Source organism: Schistocerca serialis, chromosome 1 (genome assembly GCF_023864345.2).
Source record: "Schistocerca serialis cubense isolate TAMUIC-IGC-003099 chromosome 1, iqSchSeri2.2, whole genome shotgun sequence".
Classification (NCBI taxonomy): domain Eukaryota; kingdom Metazoa; phylum Arthropoda; class Insecta; order Orthoptera; family Acrididae; genus Schistocerca; species Schistocerca serialis.
In genome coordinates this window covers 810,158,199-810,182,686 of record NC_064638.1, presented here as the reverse complement: position 1 = coordinate 810,182,686, position 24,488 = coordinate 810,158,199, and the positions used below count along the sequence as shown (strand labels likewise).

General features: G+C 36.6%; 1 protein-coding gene across 2 annotated transcripts in view; it reads left to right on the top strand.

Annotated features, from left to right (window-relative positions):
- The window catches only part of LOC126484167 (5-phosphohydroxy-L-lysine phospho-lyase-like), a 325,588-nt gene that overhangs the window by 209,897 nt on the left and 91,203 nt on the right, over positions 1 to 24,488 (top strand). For both annotated transcript variants that reach the window (XM_050107574.1, XM_050107582.1), the window contains exon 3: positions 12,018 to 12,192. In XM_050107574.1, coding sequence (XP_049963531.1) covers positions 12,018 to 12,192 — 175 coding nt within the window. The remainder of the gene's footprint in view (positions 1 to 12,017; positions 12,193 to 24,488) is intronic.

The window sequence follows — 24,488 nt, the reverse complement described above, 5'->3', positions numbered from 1 at the left end:
AATCCCATTATTTACCTGTATATTAATGAGCTGCCATAGCGTAACAGGACCAGCTACTGCAAGCAACTATTTATAGATGTGTAACATCAGAAAAATAGTGATGTTGAAGAATGAAGTACTGTCAACTCATCTATTAATAAAAAAAATGTGTGGTACATACATATTTTATGGAATCATAAGATGATAATGGAACAGAGTACAATTGCTATTAACTTTGTTGGGATATCAATTGTTTCAAAACTCTCTTCGGATAATTGTACAGAGTAAGTGGCATGCAAAATTTTAGAGTTAGCCTATATCTGCTCTCAGAAAAATACACCTCTTTGTTTCTTGAAAATTACACCTTGACAGACAGTCAAGCAGCTCTGTGACATGACATGCAACAAAGAATAGGGTTAGTGGTGATGGCCTGGGCAATGCAGGAACTGCTAAAAGAGAATCCATATACTGTCTGCCAATCTTTGTCACTGAGGTAAAAACAAAGTATTTCATCCTGATCGAACGAGGGTCAGATGCATTCGGTAAACGTGAAAGAACATCTGCATTTGAATGCTTGGCTGGTAGGGAGGAAATGACTTTTATAATTATATCTACTAAAGAACAAGGCCTGCCTTTCAAGTCTATGCACCATCGTGCCTGACAGGTGTGCCATGGGGCTAAAGAGAGACACTAATGGCTTGAAACATAAAACCATAGAGAAACACTTCAAACTTCTTGATAGCATAAATATAATGAGAGCCTCATTCTCTACTTGAGAGTAATTTTTCTGTGTATAATTAAGCATCTCGGATGCAAAAGTAATTGGCTATTCTAAACCATCTGCACAATTTTGTGACAGCACAGCTTGGAGCCCCAGTTAGCAAATGACCAAGAAAAGGACAGAAAACAAATCATCCTTCAACATCTTGAATGCGTGGTTGCAGGCAGGAGTCCACTGGAAGGCTGTGCCTTTCTTAAGCAGTCAATTTAGGTAATAGGAAACTGAAGCTGCCTGCAGAAGGCACTTGTGGTAATACATGACTGCCTAAGAATGCCTGGTGCTCCTCCACATTAATGATGCATGGAAGGACTGCAGTAGCCATTATGTAACTGTCAGTCAGCTGAATCCCCTGACGAGATATAACAAGTCCCAGGTATTCTATAGAGGGTTGGAATAATTGTGACTTTCCCAAATCGCCCTTATGACTTGCATCATTCAAGGTCTGAAACAAAAGACAAGTTGTGAAGATGGTTCTCAGTGGTGGGACCAGTAACAACAATTTTGTCAAGGTAATTGATGTAACATGGAATTTGTTACATAAGTTGCTCCAAATAGCATTGAAAAATGGGCAGTGCATTTGCATTGCCTAAAATCTAACTGTTGTGCCTATAGAGGCCATGAAGTATATTAACAACAAGACACTAACATGATTCCTCATCAAATGGAAGCTGTAAATATGCTTCTGACAAATCTAGTCCCAAAAAATTTTGTCCACCTCCCAGCATTGTCATAAGTACATCTGAGCGAGGAATGGGTTATGTATTGACCACAGACCATGAATTAACCATCACTTTAAAGTCACCACAAAGATGGAGTTTGCCCATCGGCTTCTTGACAATGACTAACGGTGTAGCCCATTGCCTTGATGAAATGGGTTCCATGAAGTCTAAAGCTGTCACCCCACCTAATTCTTCCTTCACTTTCATGCAAAATGGGAGTGGTACAGGTCTGGTACAGGAAAAATGGGGTCATACTGTAGATTTGAGAGTGATGTGCACCAAATAATCAGTAACCTCACTAGGTCCTGGTGAAAACAGAACAGAATATTCCTCACACATGTCATCCAACTCTTGATAAGGCACAAAATCCAACATGAAATGAACAGAATCAGAGACTGTAAATCCAAAAACCTGGAAAGCATCCAAACCAAACAAATTTTCCTTTAATGGACCATCCACTACCAGAAGTGTCACTGGTGAACCATCACCTTGCAAGTTGTTTCTGCAGTAAACTGGCTGAGAATAGGAATCTGCTGTCTACTGTGACAGACAACATGGTGCAAAGTAGCCAGCTGTGGAGGAGAACCAAGATGGAGATAAGTACTAGAGTTCAATAACGAGGCCACTGTGCTCATATCCACACGGAGGCATAAGAAGGTCCCATTAATATGCACATTCGTGAACAGTTTCTTAGAAACAATTGCAGCATCTTCACACACATGACTAATAACATTAATGTCCATAGGTTAGGGTGTGAGAAGCACAGCAGAAGCTGACTGAGCATTGCATTCAGATGCAGTGTGACTTTTCTTATGACACAGATGGCATGGCACCCAACACTGCAGACAAGCTGGTTGGTCATGTTGGACAAAGCAAGCAGCGCATCAGGGCAGGCCCTTTTGGAAGTTTTTCCTCTATAACCGTGTTTGTGAGGATCATGGTGGCTAGACATGCTGTCTCATGTGACCTCTGCTTCTCAAGACATACTAGATGTTTATGCCAGTTGCTGTCTGGTTTGACAGCGACTATGTCAGCTCAAAATTATTAACTAATGACCAGTGGCATGCAAAACCAAAAATGCTTGCATTATCTTGAGTACTTCTTCTAAAGAAGGATCTTCAAACTACAATGCCCTTTGGCAAACTTCCTTATTGTTATCTGGCCCTAAGATACCATCTCTAACCACAGTATCTTCATCAAATTCATGAGAGTTAGCAGTAATAAACAACACTCGTGTCTTAACCTCGCAGTTCTGCAGCCCAAGTGTGACAGTATTAACGGGGTTGTTTTCTGCACTGATAAAACTCCTCTAGTATGGAAATCACATGAGTATGGTTATGTTAACAGGCAAACAACACATTTTGTCAAATAAGAGAGATGTAGAATCCTGAAGGGGTCCTAACTTTCTTAATGCACAATACATGACAGAAAATGAGCTGTAGTGGAGGCAACATCTCTTACCGTGAAGAATTGTCACAGGCATTTTTCGCATGATTCCCAGTCTTTGGCAGCTGCATCATATGGGGGGAATGGAGGTGGATAGCCCAGCAAAATCTGAGGTCTTGTTAACAGACTCATCAACACCCTGTGCAGCATGGCCGTGTGTTCCTGTTGTTGCATTTCTAAGTGCCACTGGTTTTCCAATTGCTGCTGTAGTAAACTCAGCAGAACAGTTTCCAACAACATTGTCACAATTTTGCATGAAACATGTGAATGTCATTAGCATATATGCAATAACACACCATTGAAAATGCCAATAAAATACAGTCATTTTAATGCCAAAACCATAAACACATTCTGTGTATGTCATCCTTGTACACAGCTATGTCAGTACCAGTTTGACATACAATGATCCATGAGCAAAGTGCAGTTAGCAAAAGAATAAATCATTACAGAATGAGACAGAAGCCACTCTGTTCCAGGGTGATGTTTCTGTGTGGTGACACTGGGTGACAGCTACAAACTCCGCTCTTGATGCATAGTGTCAGCGCTGTCTGGAATTACCGCCTCCTGGTATCTGAGATTAGCTGCCATGCACCCTTGTGGGCTTATTGAGTAACACATGATGGGGCAGTGCCTGCTGAACTTTGACAGACACTGAGGTGCCAGTGCGATTGATGTGGTAAACGTGGGTTACTACAGAGTATATTTGGTTTATCTTCATATTTTTCTTAATTTTGTTTTTTGGTGTAGAAGCAGTTAACTTTTGTCTGACATGAATATGATTTTGTATCACTTCTTATCATCATAGTGCTTGTTCTCAGAAATTTGCTTTAGCCATTTTCTGCATACAAACTCATCAATCAACTGTTGTAGATTTTAGGACAGAAGTGGGGGTGTTTACATATTTTTTTCATAGTTTCAGACCCTATAGTCTTATGGAATTATCTCCTGTGGCATTACAGATAAAGTAAATGAAATATTTATTCAGTATAACTAAGCAATAAGAACATTGTGTAATTATGCATCTTGAAGAGGCCTTTTCAAATACTGCAATCTGACATTTATACTTTAATTATTTTTCTTGCTAATAACAAAAATCTATTTCAATTTGACTGTAATGCCACAACCACAGCACAACAGACAAAAATAATTTCTAAGTAGATTATTCTTTTCTAGGTTTCAGATTTGGGTCTTGTATACTAGTGCAAAGTTCTTTAACATTCTTCTGTGAGACATAGGCCTAACACTAGAACTGGAGGGAAACTACAAACTGAAAAGTAAATTAAAAGCTATATCTCTACTTTACTAAGCATACTGTCAAAAATTATCTAAATATTTAAAGTGAAAGATGAGAGACTTCTGTTATCTTCACAAGAAATAGCTACATTCTTTGTGAACAGGCCCAGGTGTTGTAAATATAGATTACTATTATTCTTTGACAAATACCCATTTTGTGCTGTAAATGTCAAGTAATCAATAGGAGTCAAACAACAGCTATTTATTAAAACAATGTTGATATTTGAATTTAATTTTTGTTAGCACAAATAGTGTTTGTCAAGGTATTGATAGTTCATTGTTGGTACATAGTACAGATTTAGTTTCTACCAGCTCATTCTCATTATTCATGCATATGTTCACTTGTTCCACACCCCTGACAGTTCTTCTTCATGATAGACCTGTCATAGTAAGTAAAGTATCATCTTTGTCTCATGATGAAGTGGTACCAAATGATTTGGGAAAACATGCTCTTATAAAAGTTGGTGACAGTGAAGTGAAACAAACTTCCAACCATGTTTCAAGCAGACCCAAAAAATTACCAAAGAGAAATGAAGATTTTTTATGGATTATTCCAAGGAAGTCAAACCGCCACCCAACATAGATTCCAGGGCTGGAAAAACAATTAAATGTTCTCCATTGCCACATAATACTGTACTCCTCCCCTCCTGTGAGAGAAACTCTGTCTTATTTCTGCACTTAAATGTCGGGTCTTTGAAAAATAAAGCTGATGAACTTGGTATACTCTTAAAAAGTAACAAAAGAATGATTTTATGTACAAATGAACATTGGTTAAAGGAAGAAGATATAGAACTGTATGTACCATCAGGTTTCAAATCAGCTACATAGTACTGCAGAGCCAGTGAACCTTATGGGGGTTCATCCATATACATTAGCAATGATCTAGACTTAAAGTTTTCTGTTCTTAACGTTAGTGACTTATGCATTAAAGGTGTTTTTGAAGCAGCTGCTGTGATTATACATAGTATACAGCTCATAACTGTTTCTTTATATCACACTCCTGAAAGTAATGTAGCATGATTTATAGAATGTTTAGAAAAACTTGCGATCAGTATACAAAATATACTAAATACAAAATATTAATTTTTGGGGATCTAAACATAGATATTAGGAAAATGACAGCCAGAAATGTTAATTTAGTAAATATTTTAAGATCCTATAGTCTAACTCATTGGCTTTGAATCACATATTGGATAATCTGAGAAAGTCTTTACTTTGCTCCTTCAGTTTATTTACGTCCTTCCCTGAATATTTGAAAGTTGTATCATCTGTGTAAAGCACAGATTTGCATTGCATATTGCTGGGCAGGTGATTTCTAAATATTATAAACAGTAATGGCCCAAGCACTGATCCTTAGGGAACACCTCTAGTGACATTCAGTAACTGTGACTTTTGACCGTTGTAGCTTACAGTTTGCTTTCTGTTACTGAGATATGATGTAATGAGGGACAGTTCAGATCCCAAATGCCATAACACCATAGTTTTTCCAGCAGTGTTGTGTGGTTTACGGAATCAAATGCTTTGCTTAAGTCCACTAGTGTGGCTTCAACAGATAATTTGGATTCAAAGAAGATTGCACAATAGAAACAACATTTTCAACAGCATTAATTGTTGGTAACTGGGCCCTAAAACCATACTTAGACTTAGTCAGTATATTGTTTTTTGACAAATGCATGTTAATTTGCTTTTGTATACAATATTCGATTATTTTTGAAAAAATAAGTATCAGAGAAATTGGACGATAATTATTAGTGCAGGATTTATCACCCTTTTTGTGTAATGGAATTACTACTGTCTTCTTTAGACATTCTGGAAAAATACCACTGTCAAATATCCAATTTCTGAATGTGCAGAGGAAATGATATCAAGTAGATTATTTTTTTAATCACAAAATTTGAGAGGTCATAAATATCTTCTGATCTGGAGTCACTTAACTTTGCCACTGATTTAATTACATCACTTATTTCCACATGTCCCCAATTACAGGTTGGCATGGTATCAGCAAAGTTTTGTAAAAACTGGTTTATATAAGTAGATTGTGAATTTGATTTTGAACTCTTCTTATGAGGAGATGAGGGATTAGGGTTTGCTGAATTGATAAAAAAGAGGTTAAATTCATCTGGGGTGACATTAACATCAGTTGTAACTTTTACACTATGACTACCTGTACCTAATTTTGATTTAATGACCCTCCACGCAGCCTTACACTTATTATTGGAGTTTTTGATGAAGTTATCATTTGCTCTACATTTTGCTAATCTGATTTGTGATCTATAGTGTCTCTTGAAGCTAACATATGTTGCATTGTCAACACTACCACTTTTTACCTTATCATAGCATATCAAAACCATTAATGTTAGCTTCTGTAAATATGGTGTGAACCACTTATGTGGAGTAGTTCGACCATGCTTCCTTGCCGTAGTTTTGTTTCGTTTGGTAACCATTGGACAGGAGGTATTGAGAATTTCAGATAGAGAACTAACAAACCTGCTACAAGCCTCCTCAACATTGTTGGAAGCATATATTATATTATTCCACTTTAGTACCTTCAGCTTATACCTGAAGCTATTTATGCTTTTATCATTCAATAACTTGACATACCGGGTTGGTTCACAATCCCCCATTGTTTCATTAATTGTTAGTTTTACCCATATGCCTTTGTGATCTGTCAGATGGTCGACATTAAGTAGTCCCAAATCAAAATCATCTTTATGTATATTTGTGATAAAATTGTCGAGACAAGAAAGTTGTCTTTTGGGACTATAATTTGCACAGAAGAGATTATGGGATCTTAGCATGTTAAGCAAATTAGTATTTTTGTGCGTGTGTGTGTGGTTTTTTTTTTTTTTTTTTTTTTTTCTTACATCAAAATTTAAATCTCCTAAAATTACTGTCTTGTGTTTGGTATACCTTTCTGTACAGCAAATAAGTTTATCTAAACACTCTAGAAATTGATCAGCATCACTATCAGGAGAATGGTATATTGAAATAACTGTGAGTTTTAACGTTGGTAGTAGCATGACAGCCACTTCAAGAATGCCTTTAACATATATGTCTCTAACATCAGGTACAGTATATCTTAACCCTAGGTTGTCACTTATATATATTGAGGAACCCCCATAACCTTCATTGGGTGTGCAGTAACTTGTAATTAAATTAAAACATGGTGGTACATACAGCTTTATCTCTTCTTCTCTTAGCCAGTGTTCATTAATACATAATACTATTCTATTGTTTCCATTCATACAACACCAAGTTCATCAGCTTTATATTTCAGAGATCTAATATTTATGTGCGTGAATAATATTGATTTTTCACAGCAAGAGGAAAGATGCGTGGTGTCTTGGGCCCAATTGGATGCACATATGGTGGTTTGCCTTTCACTGGTCCTCTGTTTAGTGTGGTGATGGTGTTATGTTTTGGTAGCAGCTGGACTTCCTTGTGGCAGGCCTTAAAAAATCATTACTTCTCTGTGGTATTTTTAGGTTCTGTTTGAGGCTCGGGTGGCAGACTTTATTTAACTTCCTGCATAATTTATCTGGCATGGGGGATTCGATATAGGCCTACCTGATAACACGTTAGTGTGGGATGGCTGATTTGATGCACTAGATAACACTTCACTATGGGATGGAGATGATACAATATTTACTGAGGTTTCTGTCTTCTTAACTGCTAATGGAGGTGACATTTTTGTTGTCTATTTCTCAAGTTTCTTGTTTGTTTCACATGTTACATAGTTTATGTGGGCAGGCTGAGTGGAGGCACTTGATAACACTTTGGTGTAGGATGGAGGTGGTGATACAATACTCACTGTGGTTTCCTTCCTCTTTTCTACCAGTGACTGCAGTGGAACTGCTACAGTTGTTGTTGACACAATTTCTGCTTCTGTTGCTTGTGCTGCTGCTGTTATTGGTCTTGTTGCTTGAGCTGGTTCAGATGTTGCTGATTTTGCTAGCGCTCTAGTTGTTACTGAATTTTATTGTGATGCTGCAGCAGTTTGTGGTTCTGCAGCTGCTTTAGTTGTTGTCTCAAAGACAGATTCACTTCCTGCATGGTTGCTTTCACTAATGTATTGGTAGTTCATTATAATGGCTGGTACTGACTCATAGATACTCTGTTTTTCATATGTTTCTAATGTTTCATAAATTGCTTTGCACAGAGATGACTTGCCTCTTCTATTCAGGTGCATGCCATGTTTTGTAAAGTTGCTTCTATCCAGGAAATCGGCTGATAGAAATCTTATGTTTGGGTACACTTTACACACTGTTTGTATCTGTTTATTTGCTTCCTTAATTTCGGCATTCACACATGAAGCAGATATGAGGTCATGCCTATGTGGTATACCAATAACAGTTACTTTTTGGTTCTCTATCGAACTGAGGGCACTTTTGAGACTGATAATAGCATTAGCTAACTCATTACAATACACGTCATTTACCCCTCCAATTAATACAACATGATGATTTTCGTTGTCTTGTTTGTCCAGTAAAATGTCCCTAATAATTTCTCGCATTGGTGCTCCTGGTTTCACATGACTGCATACTTTCCGATCGTAATGGTTTCGTAGTACTTCCGCCAGTCCGCGCCCATGGCTATCTGAGTAGATATTTAACTCGGTGAGATTTCCTGAAGATTTCTTATTATAATTAAAGCAACCTCTAAATTAGGAGACCCCAGATCTGAAGATGCTTATGGTCTGTCAAACTTTGTAATTAAAAAAATTGTAGATCTCGTATCATATCCTCTTTGCATACTAATAAACTGGATGCCCCCTAGTGGACACTTTCCGGAATGTCTCAAAAAGAGAGTTGTCATACCATTTTACAAAAATAGTGACAAGTCCTGTATCAATAATTATAGACCAATTTCACATGTGCCTTTTCTCTCAAAAATAATAGAATATTGCATACTGCAGCAAATATGCATACACCTTTTGGACAATAATATGTTAAATGATTCTCAGTATGGATTTAGGTCAAACTTATCAACAGTCAAAGCAGTTGAAAACCTTATCTCTTTTGTACTAAGCTCATTTGAGTCAGAATTATCTGCTGAAGCCATTCAAATTGACTGGAGTAAGGCTTTTGACTCAGTTAAATACAAATTATTAGTAGATAAATTGTGTTGCTATGGAATCAAACACTTGGAACTCTCACTAATTGAATCATACCTCAGCAATAGAAAACAAACTGTTAAGTATAATGGCCAAAAGTCACAGACTCTATGTATAAAACAGATGTTCCTCAGTGCTCAGTGCTTGGCCCTCTACTATTTATGTTATTTATAAATGACTTTCCGAGTAACTTACCCTGTACGTCTATCCTCTATGCTTATGACACAACATTAGCTAATTCCAGGAAGGATATAAACAAATTGAAGGAGGAAAGTGAAGAATGTCTCAAAAGATCTAATATCTGGTTTAAAGCTAATCAGTTAACTATGAACTATGAAATGACTGTCAAGATAATCTTCAGTCTGTCAAACAGTAACACTGAGTTATCATCTGTTAAACTACTAGGAATATATGTTGACTTTGCCTTTGCCTTTACAAATGTCTGCTTGTGTCTGTGTATGTGCAGATGGATATGTGTGTGTGTGTGTGTGTGAGTGTATAGCTGTCCATTTTTCCCCCTAAGGTAAGTCTTTCTGCTCCCGGGATTGGAATGACTCCTTACCCTCTCGCTTAAAACCCACATCCTTTCGTCTTTCCCTCTCCTTCCCTCTTTCCTGATGAAGCAACCGTTTGTTGCAAAAGCTTGAATTTTGTGTGTATGTTTGTGTTTGTTTGTGGTCTATCGATCTGCCAGCACTTTCGTTTGGTAAGTCACATCATCTTTGTTTTCAGATATAAAAGTTATCATGAGTTATCTACCTATTAGCCAAGCTACACACGTGTTGCACAAGATTTATTACTTCATTCATACTACGCCTTCTTTCGCTGCCATCTACAATATGCCATTCTTTTATGGGGTAACTCCCCAGGAACCAAAAAAAATTTCACTTGGCAGAAAAAAGCAATTAGGCATTTTTGTGGCAGCTCTGACAACAAGACCTTATGTAGACCTTATTTTAAAGACTTAAAAATTCTCATAGTGCCATCTCTTTACATATATTGTTGCCTATTAAACATAAAAGAAAACTTAAACCACTGCACTGTAAGGAAATCTGTTCAATACTCGAGAAACAAATATGATTGATATACCCACAAACCGGCTTAAGAAAACCCAATCTAGCTATGAATACATAGGCATAAAATTATTCAACACTTTACCCATACAGGCTCAATTGGTTTCACTGGATATTTTGAAAACTAAAACCAAAGTTTGGATGAAGGAAAATACTTTCTATAATATAGAAGAATTTCAGAATAGTTGTAAAGACAACCTAATTTATTGATAAATTAAGGCTTACTGTTTTGTACAGTTATGGGTGTAGAGGCAGCTATAAGCTTATAGGGTATAACACTGCTATATTTTTTACCAGGTAATATTTTGTTATATGAAACATAATGTACAAATAGTTATAATGCTTCTGACAACATTGATTGCATGTTAATGCTGATAAATTAAGGCTTACTGTTCTGTATGGATATGGGTGTAGAGGCAGTTATAAGCTAATAGGGCACAACACTGCTATATTTTACCACGTAATATTTTGTTATGTAAAACTTAATGTACAGATAGCTGTAATTCTTTTGATGTTATCAATTGCATGTTAATTCTGAAAGATGGATAAAATAAATAAATGAATTATATAGAACAGAATGAATGAATGAGTGAATGGGGAATCTGCACAGACTCCTTTGCTCTAAATCAGGGTGACACACTGTGTGGGTCAGAAAGAGAAGCATCATGTCTGGCCAGAAGATAAATTATGCAGTTTCATTACCAATCACATTAGATCAGTACATTGTGCATAATAGCTTTGGGACCAAGAAGCAAAATATTTGTTTAGTGACAGCCCATTGTCTGATTTCTATTAACGTATCCTAGTGTCCTATTTGTCTCCAGTTGTGCAAATGGTGGAACTGAGTTTCATTGAGCAAATATTAAACAGAGAGAAAATGAACAACTAATTGCTTCCAAGTCTTGACATCATTCCTCTTCTCTCCCATAAGATTTATTATTCAGCTATTTACTGCAATTACTTAACGGAGCAACTGTACACAAAAATTGTCAAACAATGAGCAAATATGACTAGCATGATGCAGACATTACTCTGCGCTGTCTGTGCTTCACAAAATATTGGCATACAAAACACTGAAAACTAATTTTAGTAGAACAGTCAAGCCACATCACAACACATGTTTTCACTTTTCCTTCATATTGTATAAAAATTGTCTGTATGATATTCATTAAGCATAGACAAACATTGTGGTGAGAGAGTGCAAACTGCTGTGTGCTGTTCATGTTCTTAATCAGACACATAAGTAGACTGATAAAACCCATTGCCAAGACAAAGCCTACATCTCTTGAATAGCAGATGTAAAATCATAGTCAAAGTCATTTGTCATAATTACATGATACACTAAAGTTGGCATATAACCCTGGATATTGCTGAACATTAGTGGGGTTAAGTAATTTTATACTATCGTCTCTTCTTTGGTTTAATACAAAACTCCAGTTATGAAAATTTTGTACACCCCTAGGCTGTAGACCACCTACCTATGTGCTGAACATCAGTACAACAATGCACATTAGTTACTTTGCCTATGGAAGTAACTAGGAGGAAGAGACTGTTTAGAAGCACAGTCTGACATCACAAAAAAGAGTTACTGAGCAGCAGTATATTTGTTGCAGTGGGCCACTGCCATCCTGCTACAGTGGCTGCAGCAGCCTCACAGATGGCAACACTGACTTCACCCCTGGCTGAGCCAGGTGTTATGCCAGCGGAAGGCATAGAAGAGCGCTATTGCCAACGCCTGCTGGAGACGCTGCCACCCAATTTTCAGACTTGCCTCTTCACCAGCTCAGGGTGAGTGCTGCAGCGTCATATCCACAGTGTTCCACATGTGCTGGTGGGGAAAACAAGCCTATTTGTAACAACTTAGTAGTGCAAGTACAGTCTGTTGTAAAAAGTCACCCTACCAACAGCACTCTATTTGAAATACTCCAAGGATTTGTAAATGCAGATGAAATAAGTCTATATCAGAGATGTGCTTTCTTTCAGAATCAACCACCAGAGTGCTGAAAGAGTTTGAACATGTCAATGTTTTAGGATCCCACAAGTTGGCGCAGTCTGTAAAAAAAATATTTTACAATAGTAACATGCACCTAAGCAACCACCAGTGCTCTTATTGTCAAGTAGATATGTAAGTGGTACTCCATACACTGCTGTAGTAGAACTAAGGAATTAAGATATAGGCAGTGTTGAACTATAAAGAATGCTACACAAACTAGTCACTGAACATTCTTTTCAGAGAGCATTTATTGCAACTTATGTACAGATCTCAGTGATGGTTAGACCTGCACAGATGTAATCAATCATTCAAAAGTACAAATGGTTGCAATAACATAGTAGACCTCTTAGCAAAAACAGTCCTGAGCAAATAAGGAGCATCAAACAGATACAAGGAATAGTGGCCACAAGGCATCCTTAAAAGACAGTCTATGTTACTTCCAAACTAACTATGCAAAAAATGGCCAGATGTGATTCAATTCAAAGAAATAGTATTGACAAGATTCAAACCAAGTAACTTAATAAGAGATGCAACAGAGCTCCCATGGTTCACAAAGTGCAGGACACTGTTGCAGAAGCATGAAAAAAGCATCTATATTTAAAAGAACACAAAATCTCAAAGACTGGTTATGTTTTACAAAAGCTCCCAATTTAGCACACATTACAGTGAGAAATACTTTTAGTAGTTTCTACAACAGAATTCTGTCTCCAAATCTGGCAGAAAATCCCTAGAGATTCTGGCTGCGTGTGAAGTACACCAGCATCAAGACACAATCAATACCTTCACTTCATGATGGCAGAGGTGATATTACCAATGATAACACCACTAAAGTGGAGTTATTAAAACACTGTTTTCTGAATTCCTTCACTAAAGAATATACAGTAAATATTCCATTATTTGACTCAAGAAAAGCTGCCAACATGAATAACCTAGAAGTAATGAAGCAACTTAAATGATTTGATAAAGGCAAGTCCTCTAGTCCAGATAGTTTACCAATTAGGGTCGTTTCGGAGTAGATATAATATCTCCATATTTAGCAATCATATGCTCAGTCAATGAAAGATCCACACCCAAGACTGGAAAGTTGCACTGGTTACACCAATACGCAAAAAACTAAATAGAAGTAATTTGTTGAATATCACTGAATATCAATGAATGTTGAATATCACTGAGATCACTTTACAGCAGGATTTCTGAACATATTCTATGTTTGAAGATTATGAAATATCTGAAAGGAAACAATCTATTGACATATAATGAGCATGGATTTAGAAAATATCATTCTTGTGAAAGAAAACTGGCTCTTTATTCACAAGAAGTAATGAGTGCTTTTGACTGGAGATCTCAGATTAACTCCACGTTTTTAGGTTTTCAGAAGGCTTTTGACACCATTCCACAGAATGTCTACCGAGTACAATTACAGTTGTGCAGCTGCATACACAATTTTCTGACAAAAAGAACGCAGTCCACAGCAATTAGTAGAAAGTTATCAAGTAAGAAAGAAGTTATATCTGGCATTCCCGAAGGAAGTGTTATAGGCCCTCTGCTGTTTCTAGTCTTTGTAAATGATACTGGGGACACTCTCAACAGCATTCTTAGACTGTTTTCAGATGATGCTGTCATTTACCAATGATTAGTAAAGTCATCAGAAGATCAAAACCAATTGCAAAATATTTAGACAATATACCTGTGTGGTGCAAAAAGTGGCAACTGACTCTAAACAATGAAAAGTATTAGGTCTTCCATGTGAATACTAAAAGGAATCCATTAAATTTTGGTTAAACAAAAAAATCAGACAAATCTAAAGGCTGTCAGATCATCTAAATACCTAGAGATTACACTTTCAAACAATTTAAATTGACACCATTGTGGGGAATGCAAACCAAGGCTGTGTTCTGGTAGAACACTTAGAACATATAAGAAATCTACTAAAGACTACCTACACTACACTTATCCATCCTCCGCTAGATTAATGCTCAATGGTATGAGATCCTCACTAGATAGGACTGATTGAGGACATAAAGAAAATCACAGAAGGGCAGCTCATTTCTTATTATTGCAAAATAGGGAAGAGAATATCATGGGTGTGATACATGAGTTGGGGTGGTAATCATTAAAACAAAGGCGTTTTTCACTGTGGCAAGATGTTTCGTGAGATTTCAGTCACCAATTTCCAATGCAAAAATATTTTACTGACTCCCACCTTTATAGGGAGAAGTGACCATTGTAACAAAATAAGAGAAATCAGAGCTTGGATGGAAAGGCTTAAGGGTTCATTTTTCCCAATTGTTATTTGAAAGTGAAACAGTCAAAAAAAGTCTGAAACTGGTTCATCGAATCCTCTGCTAAGTAGTCATGTAGATGATGTAGACTAGACTTTGTTATTGTGGTTGTGCTGGTGTCAGAAAGCCATTAATTATAAAAACAAATGTAGGACATCTCTTAGAAAGCTGAGAACAATGTTGCACTGTTGAGTGTAAACCAGTGGGATAGGGTTTCCAAAAGTGATGAATCAAGGTTAATGATGTGTTAATCATATATGCATGTTTTAATCTGATAAGTGGTACTTACTTTAGTGCATTTGCTGCAATGATGGTGAAATGGTAGATCTACCATGATGGTACTGGCTGTTCTTTCTGGAACTGGCTTAGATCATTAAATTTACCCAGTCATAAATTGGATCCATGTTTTTCATGAAAACGTTTTACACAATAGCAACTAAGAGTATGGGACCTATTTTAACTTTAGTTAGGCCTCTATTTGTCTGCAAGGTGTCAGAGAGTTTTTATAACTTCATTTCACAGTCTTCATAATTTCTAGTTTGTCTTTAATTTATACAGTTACAATCCACAAGTATGCCAACTATGGATAAGAGAACAGATATCACAGTGCAGAGTGTAATATTATTGGGCATACAAAAAAATGGATGATGCTGATAGCATCTAGTAAGAGTAATGACAGCAGAGATGCACATCTTCCACCAAACCTGCAAAATGTGTCACAGATCCAAGAACTTCAGTTACTGTGTACTGCTTTATAGGAACTTCAAAGCTGTGCTGCAGGCTGCTTGTGTAAAATAATTCTTTTCATGAAATGGAACTATATGGTTCAGAGACTTTTTCAACTCTCAGATATCTGTGATGCATATATGCAGTCTGAAGCGACAAATCCTGGCCTTCGTACAAATTTTCATTTTTCCCTTCAGGCTGCACATATATATATATATATATATATATATATATATATATATATATATATATATATTCTTTTAATGGTGATTTATATGTGCTTCTGTTGACCTAAGACTTTTAAATTAGTTTATATGTTATTATTAAAAGATAGTTATTCAGTATGCCAGAATAATGAAAGTTAGATGGTGACCACGAAACTGGGAAATTCTGTAATAATTGATCATGTATTAAGATTTGCAAGTAATAATACTTGCACACTTCACTAGATATTCAAAAACAGAAATGCTTCAAAGGAACTCATGCAGAACATTAGGAAATATTTTAGGGATGTAATGGAAGCCCTAAGGTATCAGGAAGAGAAGAAGATATGCCAGAACAAGAAAAAACGAGTGTGTCTGAAAAAAGAAATGAGAGAAGATAAAGAGAAGTGAAATGAGAGCTGCAATGCAAAGAAAAGGAACAGAAATGGGAGAAAGAAGGAAACAAGACAGAATGAGAATGTGAGGAAAAGGATTAGAAAGAATTCTTAGGTCCACTGATAGCTAAAAATGAATTTAAGATTCAGTTAGGCAGGTTGTATAAGAAAAGTAGAAATTTTTCCAAACAACCAGCAGAGAAATGTAGGAACATCAATTAGACTGCAAGGGAATACATAGTAAGATAATGTAAGGATTAGAGGATGCCAATTGTGAAACCGAGTGGGCTGACGAAAATTATAAGGGAAGTTCATAAAACTGGAAATAGGCCTATATGACAATGTCAGTGAGAGAGAAACAGTGCCACTGCAGAAGCAACTGAAAATATGAGTGTCTGTTGAATAGTATGACGCATAGGACTGTGTTCAATGCCAGAAGAAGTTATGGAACAAGAAGTCTCAAAGAACAGATATTTAATTCAGCTGTTAATGGAAGAGAAATTGTTATCAGCTCTCATGTCATCTTGGGCAAACAGGCCTAGTATCATAGTATTTGTGATAAATAACTCAGAACGAGTGTTAAAAATACTAGGCCAAACAGACATAAACAGTGAAAAACACACAGAGTGGTAAAATGGATATTACAGGGATTTGGCACAAAAAAAGAAAATTCTGAACAAACACTCAGCAACAGTGAAGTGCAGCCAAATAGCTAGAAGAAAATATATGGATTATGATTTAGGAGTTATCACACATCCCAACTAGGATTACTGTTAACAGTAAAAGTCTGATAGATAATATATTTACAGATAAGTCTAAATGCAATGAGATCACTGTACATCCAATCCTTGGCCTTTCTGATCATGGTGGTCAATTGCTTAGGCTCAATTACATCAGTGTGTGCAACAGTTCCGAGCATTCTTGGAAATCTTTTAGGATAATAAATGAACAGGGCCTTAAAAAATTCAATGATAGACTAAAAGAGATAGACTGGAGCCGAGTTTATAGGGAAACAGATGTAAACAAAAAGTACAATTCATTTTTAAATGAATTCATGTCTGTATTTGAGTCCATCTTTCCCAAAAAAGTAGTTAGAAATAGTCATATAGGCAATGCCAAGAAGTCTTGGATCACTACAGGGATAATAACATCTTGTAGAACAAAGAGGATGTTATACAGTTCTCTCAGGACTTGTAATGATCCAAAGAAACGACAACACTACAAACTTTACTGTAGCATTCTCAAGAAGGTTATAAATAAATCTAAAAGTATGTGCATAAAATCAGAAATTGAAAGCTCAGAAAATAAAATTAAAACTATATGGAATGTAATAAAGAGGGAAACTGGCAGGACAACAGGGAACATGTCTCAGGTAGAGATTAATACAGGGGACAGTATCATAAAGAAACCTGAGTTGGTTGCAGAAATATTTAATAACCACTTTTTGAGAGCAACAGAGAAGACAGGCTGTAATGGTTCTATGGAAGAATCATTGTCCCTCCTACAGAAAGCTATTAGCAACAGAATCCCACAGCTATCCTTACCTCCAGTTACTGTAAGCGAAGTCATAAGAGTAATTAGATCATTAAAAATTAAAAATTCTGCTGGTGTGGACAATATTTCTAGTAAAATACTGAAACACTGTTATAAATTTGTTAGTCCCGTCTTATGCAACATATACAATGCATCCCTACAAGATGGGATTGTCCCTGACAGACTTAAGTTGGCTGTAGTGATTCCTCTCTTTAAAAAAGGTGATAAAAGCATTGTTACAAACTATCGCCCAATATCCCTATTAACTACCTTCTCGAAAATTCTAGAAAAACTCATGCACAGGAGGATTGTAGACCATCTCAACTTCCACAGTATCTTAAGCAAAAATCAGTTTGGGTTTCATGCCAGTCTTTGTACTGAACAGGCAATATTCTCTTTCAGCAACCAAGTTTTGGAAGCCATTAACAAAAAAATGTCTCCAGTGGGTATTTTTTGTGATCTTACGAAAGTCTTTGACTGTGTAAACCACCAAATTCTTTGGAAAAAGGCAGAATACTATGGTTTAGGTGGTACTGTTCGCTTGTGGCTACAATCATATCTACAGGATCGGAAGCAGACTGTAATGCTAAATGGCTCTTCTGGAGAACCTGTCTCGTCTGAATGGGGCACGATAACGTGTGGTGTGCCTCAAGGCTCCGTTTTGGGCCCACTGCTTTTCCTCATCTTTATTAATGATCTTCCTCTTTGTTCTGAGACAAACAGCAAATTTACCCTGTTTGCCGATGATACCACAATTCTAATTGACGATTTGATTGATCATGATCTTGAAAAAACTACAAATACTGTTTTTAATGACATCTTAAATTGGTTCTCCTCAAATGGTCTCTCGCTCAATGCAGATAAAACTCATTATATGAGGTTCCATACATCACAAAGTAATCCCGATGAAATTAACGTAAAATGTAGAGATCAACCAATACAGAAAGTTGAAGACACAAAATTCCTGGGTGCTTACATAGACAGTAAATGTAATTGGTCAGTTCACATTCTTCATCTATGTAAAAAACTTAGCTCGGCAAAATTTGCATTACGGGTAATTTCTTCAGTGGCTGAAGTTGACACTATTAAGGTTGCCTACTTTGGCTACTTCCACTCATTGATGTCATATGCTATCATATTCTGGGGGAACCAACCACTTGCAAAAAAAGTTTTCACCATCCAAAAAAAAGCAATCAGAATAATGTGTGGGGTCCATCAAAGACACTCTTGCAGGCACTTGTTTCGGAAGATAGGTATCCTAACAACTGCCTCAAAGTATATTTTTTCCTTGCTGACCTTTGTGTGCAAAAATTATTCCATCTACCAAGACAACAGTAAATTCCATGGTTATAACACCAGAAACAAAAACAATCTACATTTAGAAATGAAACGTCTTACTCTGGTACAAAAAGGAGTTTACTACTCCAGCATTAAGCTGTTCAATGCTCTACCACTACATATCAAATGTGTTCATACAGAACTGCCAAAATTTAAACAAGTTCTCAAAGATTACCTGACAGAGAAATCTTATTATACTGTGGATGAATACCTGAAAGAAAATGTATACCATCACTAAACTTATTGTGTCTAGAAGTAGTTCAATTGACTTTATTGTGCATTTGGGCATTAGCGCACTTTTTGTAACAGCAGATTGGCCATACATGTATTTACTCTTGTAGGTCTAACATCTGATTTAACTTTGTGCTCTTATCTTTAACCTCTATTTGAAACTCCTTTTTCTGTCAAATGGTAGTTATGTTATCTAGCTGACATTGTATCTGTTACTGTATTTATTGTACGTCTTACTTAAACTATGTACAATTTGCCATTGAATTGCCCTTGTATTTATTGTAAGTTTAAATTGAAACCTGTACAATTTGACACGTTCCATATCCTTGTGATTGACTCACTAACTGGATCTATGGAACAAGAAATAAATAAATAAATAAATAAATAAAACAAGCCAATGAACTGTAAACTGACAGTTTTTCAAACTTCAAGTACCATAGGTGCTATTTAGTCAGAACAGAAATAAAACCCAGAACATGGCAGTCTGTAAAAGGAAGGTGAAAAAAAGGAATGAATGTTAGTGTAAATAGTGTAAACCTTACACAGTAGATGATAGGAAGCATAGTTATGAACATAAATTACATGTGGCAATATCAGATAAAGTAACAGTGCACATGCAACCAATATAAACTGTGGGAAACGGACAGACTCTGAGTGCACAGAAACAAGTTTATATGTGCAACTTTTATCCTAATAGAATAAGTACTGACTAGTAAATAGAAAAAACTGTGTGGGAAATAATTGAACTAGAAATGTAAGTAGTTATACAGAGGTACAGATGTAGTTTTATGTGTTCTTTTGCTCAAGCACTGGACTGATACACTAAAAACTGACAGGATGCCAAATGGGCTATAAATTGCTCTAATGTCAGAAATGGAATGTGGAAGAAGCAGGCTTCACATCTACACTTTGTTGCAGCAAGCTGTGCTATTTATCCTCATAACTGGAAACAACAGAACCTGTTTCACCCTGAAACATTGTGAGGAGTGGTCAGATTAATACTAATGTTTTAAAAGCCTGTAGCCAGAATGTCTCTGTACCTCTGTCTGCAGCAGTCAACAATATAATAGAATCAGGCACCTTTCCAGACAGACTCGCCGGCCGCGGTGGTCGTGCGGTTCTAGGGGCTCCAGTCCGGAGCTGCGCTGCTGCTACGGCCGCAGGTTCAAATCCGGCCTCGGGCAAGGATGTGTGTGATGTCCTTAGGTTAGTTAGGTTTAATTAGTTCTAAGTTCTAGGGGACTGATGACCTCAGATGTTAAGTCCCATAGTGCTCAGAGCCATTTGAACCAGACAGACTCAAAACAGCACAGGTAACACCCATTTTTAAGAAAGGTTACAACAACAAAATAGAAAACTACAGACCAGTCTCAATCCTTCCCGTCTTTTCCAAAATAGTTGAGAAAGTTATATTCAACAGGATTATAAACTTTCTTAACAAACACAACCTGATGTTCAAAAATCAAAATGGATTCCTAAAAGGTAAATCAACTAGCACTGCAGCTGCTCAACTAATTGAAGAGATGATAAGGGGTATTGAAAGCAAGGAACATGTGGCAGGTGTATACCTAGACCTGGAAAAGGCCTTTGATTGTGTGAACGTTGACATCCTATTAGACAAGCTATGGAAAATGGGAATTAGAGGCGCTGTTTATGACCTAATAAAGTGTTATATGAGCAATAGAAAACAGTTTGTTCTACTTAAAACGGAAAGTGGTGTCTACAAATCAGAGATCACGTGCATAAAATATGGTGTGCCCCAGGGCTCGGTACTGGGCCCCCTTCTGTTCTTGATCTATGTAAATGATATTAAATACTGTACTATAAATTCCAAAATTGTTCTCTATGCCGATGACACGTCCATTGTATGTAAAAAGGAATCATGTAATGAACTAGAGGCAGAGTGCAATAATGTGACAAAAGAAATTGTTCAGTTTTTTAATGAAAGCCACTTACATGTAAGCACCAGTAAAACATGTTTGATGGAGTTTAACAAAAGTAGTTTGAATAATGAAATGAAATTATACATGGGCAACGAATTGGTAAAGAAAGAGTCTAGTGTAAAATTCCTTGGCATAACAATCCAAAGCAACCTGAAATGGGACACACATATTGACTCCCTAGCAACTAAGTTGTCAAAAAATGTATTTGCAATCAGTACTATTAGCAAGTTCTGTAGAGACACCGTAGTCCTAAAGACTGCATACCATGCTCTTTTCTCCTCTCACTTGAACTACGGTATTGAAATTTGGGGGGCAACAACCAAAGCTAATCTAGATAAGCTACTCATTCTTCAAAAAAGGGGTGTGAGAATAATCTGTGGAGCAAAATATAGGGAATCTTGTCGCAACTTGTTTCCAAAAACAGAGGTGTTAACTGTTGTAAACAAATACATTCTAAAAGCCATATTGCCTGTGAAAAGACTGCACCCAAACACTTATTCAGATTTCCACCAGTACAATACTAGAAATAAAGAAAGATTTTACATTGGCAGCCACAGAACAGCACTTTACGAAAGGGGGCCTCAGTATGCATGTATAAAATTAGCTAATGCACTACCTAGTGCAGTCATGGCTCTTCCTACAATTAAACTGAAACATCAACTTAGGAAACTTTTAGTAGTACACCCTTTCTACTCATTAGAAGAGTACCATACTTATATGAAGAACAAAAATGCTTTGTGAAATTATGTGAATAGAAATCAGTAAACATCTTATTGTAATTTTGTTGTAAATTAATGACGTATTCAGAAGAATGTGTCTTGTGTATTGTACAAATAACTTTAATCATTACTGTTTCTTCGTACATGTGCAGTGTACCATTTGATGTTGAATAAAGCTATTATTATTATTATTATTATTATCTAATAGTGACTCAAACTTAATACTGCTATTTCACTGATAGTGAGTATGGTAAGAAATCAAAACATGCATTCACACATAATATTCCATAAATCCCGGATGTGGAATGAGACAAGTGATGATTAACAGACGAGCTGCAGCTGATTTTATCAACTAGTTCACACTAAATGCTTATCTAACTTCGCTGATTTCAGATAACACTGACAGCTGGCTATATATAGGAAAATTTAAAAATTCATTTAATATGAACATCAGTGTTAACTGGCGTTTACATCCCCAGAGTACAAATATTCTTCTACATTATAGGAGTGACTCATAAGGTTACTTCAATTTTGAATGTCTAGTGATTTATAATTTTCAGCCTGATATCTGCTGGAAACCTATTACAGACTTTTGTGCCAGAATATAAAACTCCATTTTGATGCAGGATGCAGGAAATTATGTTTCTGAAATAAAACACTTTCAGTTGTATATGAACTTTTACAGGAACACAGCCAGTTTTATGATGTCAAATCATGTCTGGTGTGCATCTAGAAGATAGGAAATGTACAGTCAACATTATGATTAAAAAAGAACAGATACGTATCCTAGTAATCTATGCTCTATGATGACCAATATAAAATACTAACTATCAGTAAAATATTTAAGCCCTGATATGGAAAGGAGAGAACTCAACCTTCTCAAAATAAAATACTGTTACCCACAACAAGCAGGGCATTGTAGTTCAAATTGACCATTTGAAAAACTGATATGATTTTCTTTCAAGGGCGTAATGCCATAGTTGTTCAACTGCATGGTTATTGATTCTGGGCTTGTTGTATGCTCTTGTGTCTGGTCTTTTGGTTTTAATAACTTTTACACTGAAGTAATTTATAATTTATATGGTTGTGTTGTGTCAAAGGGGAATTCAATCATTCCTGTGATATTTGGATATGCGTGAAAATGTTTGTAACTTCCTGCTATGCATGTGGTGGTGCTTGTGCCACTCATAACAGACATGAGCACAATGACTAGCATTGTAGCCCTGCACGGAAAGGTGGTAGGAGGGTTGCCACTTCCTGGTATGAAGTGGGTTTTCTCAACCATGAGCTTTCAGTGTTGCTAACTGGGGCTTTTTACCTTTTCTTGTTTTCTTATTTTGCTCTTTCCATTGTAGGTAAATGCACTTTCAACATGGCAAGTTGTCTACTGGTCAATTTGAACTATAACATCCTGCTTGTTTCAAGTAACAGTATTTTATTTTTAGAAGATTGAGTCCCCTCATTCCCTTATCAGGGTTTAAATGCTTAACAGACATGTGAGAATTTCATATTGGTTGCCGTAGAGCATAGATTATTAGGATAGGTATCTGAGTTGTTGTTTTATTTATTTATTTTTGTCATGACGTCGATTCTACATTTGCTATCTTGTAGATGTGCGCCTGAAGATGCAATTTGACATTATGAAATCCATCATGTTCCTGTGAAAGTTCATATACAGCTGAAGGTGGTTTATTTGAGAAACATGGATTATTTTAGCCATGGTTGACCTCAACAGAGATCTATTTACAGTATATGGAAATTCTTTTCACTTCTAATATTGTAGTTACCAAGCAAGGTGGTGAAGTGGTTAGCACACTTGACTCGCATTCAGGAAGATGACAGTTCAAACCCACATCCAACTGTCCAGATTTAAGTTTTCCAAGATCTCCCTAAATCACTCCAGGCAAATGCCAATAAACCCAACATTCCTTCCTCCTAGTATTGTGGTTATGAATTTTTTGGTTCATTCTAAATTCACTTTCATTATCAATCAAAAATACCATTAGAGAGCAAATAATTTTTCCGAAATCCTTAGGAGATGTATCCAGCCAGCATAATGTAGGAATCAAGGTGTGTGTGTGTGTGTGTGTGTGTGTGTGTGTGTGTGTGTGTGTGTGTGTGTGTGTTTCCCTTCCTTTTCTGAAGAAGACTGGTCAAAAGCTCTGTGAGTAACAGTCTTTTTGTTATAACTGTCTGCAACTCAATGTACCATCCTTACAGTGAGTAGCAATCTATCCTTTTCATAATAGTTGTTACTTTCCCCTGAGTAGAATTGTGGCATTATTGTTGTATGAGTGTACACATTTAAGCTTAGATCATTAATATACAGAAGGAACAGAAGTGGTACTATTACTGATCCTTGGGTACACCATATTTGATTATAGTCTGACAAGAGTACAGAAACAACAAGAATATGAAAAGGATAGATTGTTGCTCACCATATGGAGTAGGTGTTTAGCTGCAGACAGGCACAGTGAAAGACTGCTGAACATTTAAGCTTTCTGATAAAAACAGTTCTTCTACTAAAATAAAAAAAAACTTTCACAAACACGACTCACACACACGCATAGCCATTGTCTGTGGGTGCTAGGGCCCTACTGTGAACTGTAACTGCATCTGACTTGTGCAACAACCTGTTGAGGTAAGTGGCAGAATAGGGATGGGGAAGGATGCAGCAGGGACATGGTGGGCACAGTATGGACTGCTAGGTGAGATTTCACC